Source organism: Orycteropus afer, unplaced genomic scaffold, assembly GCF_000298275.1.
Source record: "Orycteropus afer afer isolate SDZICR_OR568_19922 unplaced genomic scaffold, OryAfe1.0 scaffold00582, whole genome shotgun sequence".
Lineage (NCBI taxonomy): Eukaryota > Metazoa > Chordata > Mammalia > Tubulidentata > Orycteropodidae > Orycteropus > Orycteropus afer.
The window spans coordinates 231,462-234,943 of NW_006922169.1; the positions used below are offsets into that span (position 1 = coordinate 231,462).

Here is a 3,482-nt window from a genome sequence, read left to right on the forward strand (position 1 = left end):
TCTCTGCATTTTGAACACCCAGCCCCATCTCTCCAGAAAGGACTGGAAACAGTGGAGTGGCTAATCAGCCCAGAGAATGACACCGACCTTAAACCACACCCTGGGCCCCTGGCTTCAAGCAGAGTGGGGTGAGGCTCGCCACAGGGATGGGAATTATTTAATGGAATTCTCACCATCATTTCATCAAATTATTGCTCAGATGGGGGCTACTGTCTTCAAAGGGAAGAAGGGAATGCTAGCCAATGGCCTTGATTACTGAAACACAAATTTGTAAACAAAGTCTCCCTTTGGGACAAGCAACCTGCGCGGGCTGGTGAGGAGCCTGTCCGCTCGCGAGTGCTACCTGCTCACCAAAGTCACTGGCAGTCAACCACATGCCACTTAGCCTTGCCCTCCCAGTGCCAGTCTTGAGGCTTCTAATTGCCACCACAGCAGACACACCGCCATCTCACCACTCAGAGATGGAAAGAGATGTGAGCGAGCAGACCAGAGTCAAGGTACCCAGACATCCAAAGCCACAACCCAAGGGCCCGCCCCAACTCCCTGCACACCCGAGAGCATCATTTGCAAGTCACCAGGAGAGAGGACACGGTTTCCAAGAAGGTCCTCCTACCTCTGAGGACACAGACCCCTTCAGAAGGTTCTCTGCTCTGGATCACACTAATTACCAGGAAGGTGCCACCTTGACTTTTCACCACCACGTGCAGAACCTGTCCTTGCCTCTCCATGTCCATCCCCAGATTTGTGAAACCCAGCTGGTCAGGTCCCTTTCATGGTAAGCAGGGGGGCTTCCACTTACCCTCACGAGCTGCTGGGGGAAGGGCCCGCGCGAGTTTTCCGGCACGTTGATGGGCGGGATGACCCAGTCCCGCTTTTGTCTTCGAAGGCCATTGGGGTTTGGTTTCTGGGGCCATGGCAGCAGCATGTCATTTGGTGGCTGAGAAAGATCCAGAACCGCACTCTTCTTTCCTTTCTGGGGGGAGAAGAGTCAAAAGAGCCTGGTTAAGTTTTGCACAAGAAAAAGGCATCTTTTAGATCATCCACCATGGAGATTGTAATCTGTGCCGTGAAACAGAATGCATGTGAACTGTTCTCTATGGGCCAGTTCTACTTCACACGGGGTTGTCATGAGTTGGAACCAAATTGACGGCACCCAACAATATATAAAGAGCTCTTATAAATCAATAAGAAAAATAATTGAGTTCTTTATTCAGTAACAGGGCAAGGGCATGAGTAGGTAAGTCACAGCAGAATAAATACAAATGATCAAGGACCTTATGAAGAATGTTGGTATCTCCCAGGGATCAGATCACCAGGCTAAAGGACAAACCCTGTTCTCTGGGATGTCAGAGACCACTGACACTCAACACTGAGCAGGATGCTGCGAGTCAGGGCGTGTCAGTGTTGAGAGTGTGGGCATGGGGGTTATACAGACCTGGGGAACCCTCTGAATGCTACTTGATATGGAGCAAGTAACCGAACCTCACCAGCTCCTTTTATAAAATGTTGATAATAGTCATGAAGGCAGAGGGCTGCTGTGGGGATTAGATTAGACCATGCTGAAACAACAGAGAGCCCCACGCTTAGCAGCAGGTGGTGGGAATGGACGCTGGCTGCAGTGAGTGTGGGGCAGCCCATACCTGCTGGAGGCCCAGGAGTTAACCCAGCCCTTCTTTGAGCAGATTCCCTGAACATCAAGGTCATCAGCAATGACCCTGTCCTTGAACCCAACAACTCCAGGGCAGAGACCCATCCTGGTGAAACTCTGGGACAGACGCACAAAAGTCTTTGTGAAGCTGTTAACTGCAGATGTTTTCATAACAGGAAAAACACCAGACAGATGTGGACATCTGACAGTCAGCAATGGTTAACTGCATTATGTTCATGTCCCCGGACCCTGGGTAGAGCAAACAGCTAAGCACGTGGCTACTACCCAAGAGGTCGGCGCCACCCAGAGGCACCTCGGAGGAGAGGCCTGGTCGTGTACTTCCCAAAGACGACAGGTTGGAAAACCCTGGGGCACAGAGCTTCCCCAACACACGCGGGTCCCCATGAGTTGGCACTGACCCGATGGCAGCTGGTTTGGGATGTCCCTATCTCAGGACATTCCAGAGTCATGGAAGTGACTTCACAAGGAAACCGTGAGGACCATCCGAGCCACTGGGACACACGGACGGTGTGGGGCGGATCCTGCGCAGGCAGACCACCTGCCAAGGGGCAAGTGGAGGAATTCCGCTGTGTCCTGAGTCATCCACATATTAATGAATGACTGGTTTTGCTGTTATGTAATGATGCATTCTGGTCACATAAGATGTTTTTTATGTTTCAAAGCAGCATATTGATGTGAAAAAATAAAACTTTATCAACGGAGGACTCCACCTGAAGAAGACACCCTCCCCTGAGACCAGCTCCCTCACCGGGGCCCAGCCGTCTCCTGAGTGGACCCCTCCCTGGGGCTGCGGAGAAGCACTTGGTGATCTCCTCCCGGGGCACAGCCCAGAGAACCCTATGGGACAGCGCGACTCTGTTGCACAGGGTTTGCCGTGAGTTTGAAGCGACGTGACAGCACCTGGTGACAACAGTCACCTGTAAAACAGGGGCAGATGGCCAGGTTCCCCTCCGTGGAGCCACTGGGTGGGTTTGGACTGCCAGCCTTTTGGTTAAGTGGTTATGCACCCCAATCCCTACTTTTCCAGGAAGGCAGTGGGGTCGGAGAGGGCAAGAACCCTCCTGTAGTCACACAGCTAGTCAGGCAGAGGTGGGATCTGAACGCCAGGAGTCTGACTGCACAGCCACTCTTCTGTGAAGAGTGAAGAACTGCCAATCTTCTGTGAAGTGGAGTCCCCTTCACAGACCTCAGGCGGGCATGCCATAGGCTGGGCAGAAATCTGAAATCCCGGGGAGGAGGGGGCCTAGGCCCAGGGGATCGGAGATGTTTCCCCAGGCCCAGGATACTGTGGTAAATCCCAGATGGAGGTGGGCTAGAACTCTGGCCTAGCTGCCACTCAGCTGGCCCACGACTCGTGGTGACCCATGCACAACAGAACAAAATGCCTCCCTGTCCCGCACCTTCCCGTCCTCAGCTGTGGGTCAGACTTGGGATCCGGGGGGCATCCACCAGCTGACTCTGGAGGGAGAGGCTTCCTTCCTAGTCCAGCTCAGTCTGGACGTGCCGATGAAACCACTGCAGTTCTCAAGTGACTGCAGGCTGAGGAGGCAGACACACGCGTGTGTGTGTGTGCTGGTGACTCGGGACCCACAAACTGCAGTGTGGCCAGACCGGCAGCGTCCGTACAGCCCTGCTGCTGTCAGGTGCTGTCGGGTCGGCTCTCACTCACAGCCACCCCGTGGACGGCACAACGGAACACTGCCTGGTCCTGCACCACCCACCATCCTTGCTGCGCAGCCACTGTGTCAGTCCACCTTGTTGAAGGCCTTGCCCCTTCTCACTGACCCTCTACTTTACTAAGCATGACGTCCTG

At 53.8% G+C, this 3,482-nt stretch overlaps 1 protein-coding gene across 1 annotated transcript in view; it reads right to left on the bottom strand.

The window, feature by feature from the left end:
- CDH4 (cadherin 4) overlaps positions 1–3,482 on the bottom strand; it is a 628,838-nt gene that overhangs the window by 147,579 nt on the left and 477,777 nt on the right. Inside the window, 1 exon segment of the mRNA XM_007956202.1 lies at positions 800–998. Within this exon segment, the coding sequence (XP_007954393.1) occupies positions 800–998 (199 nt within the window).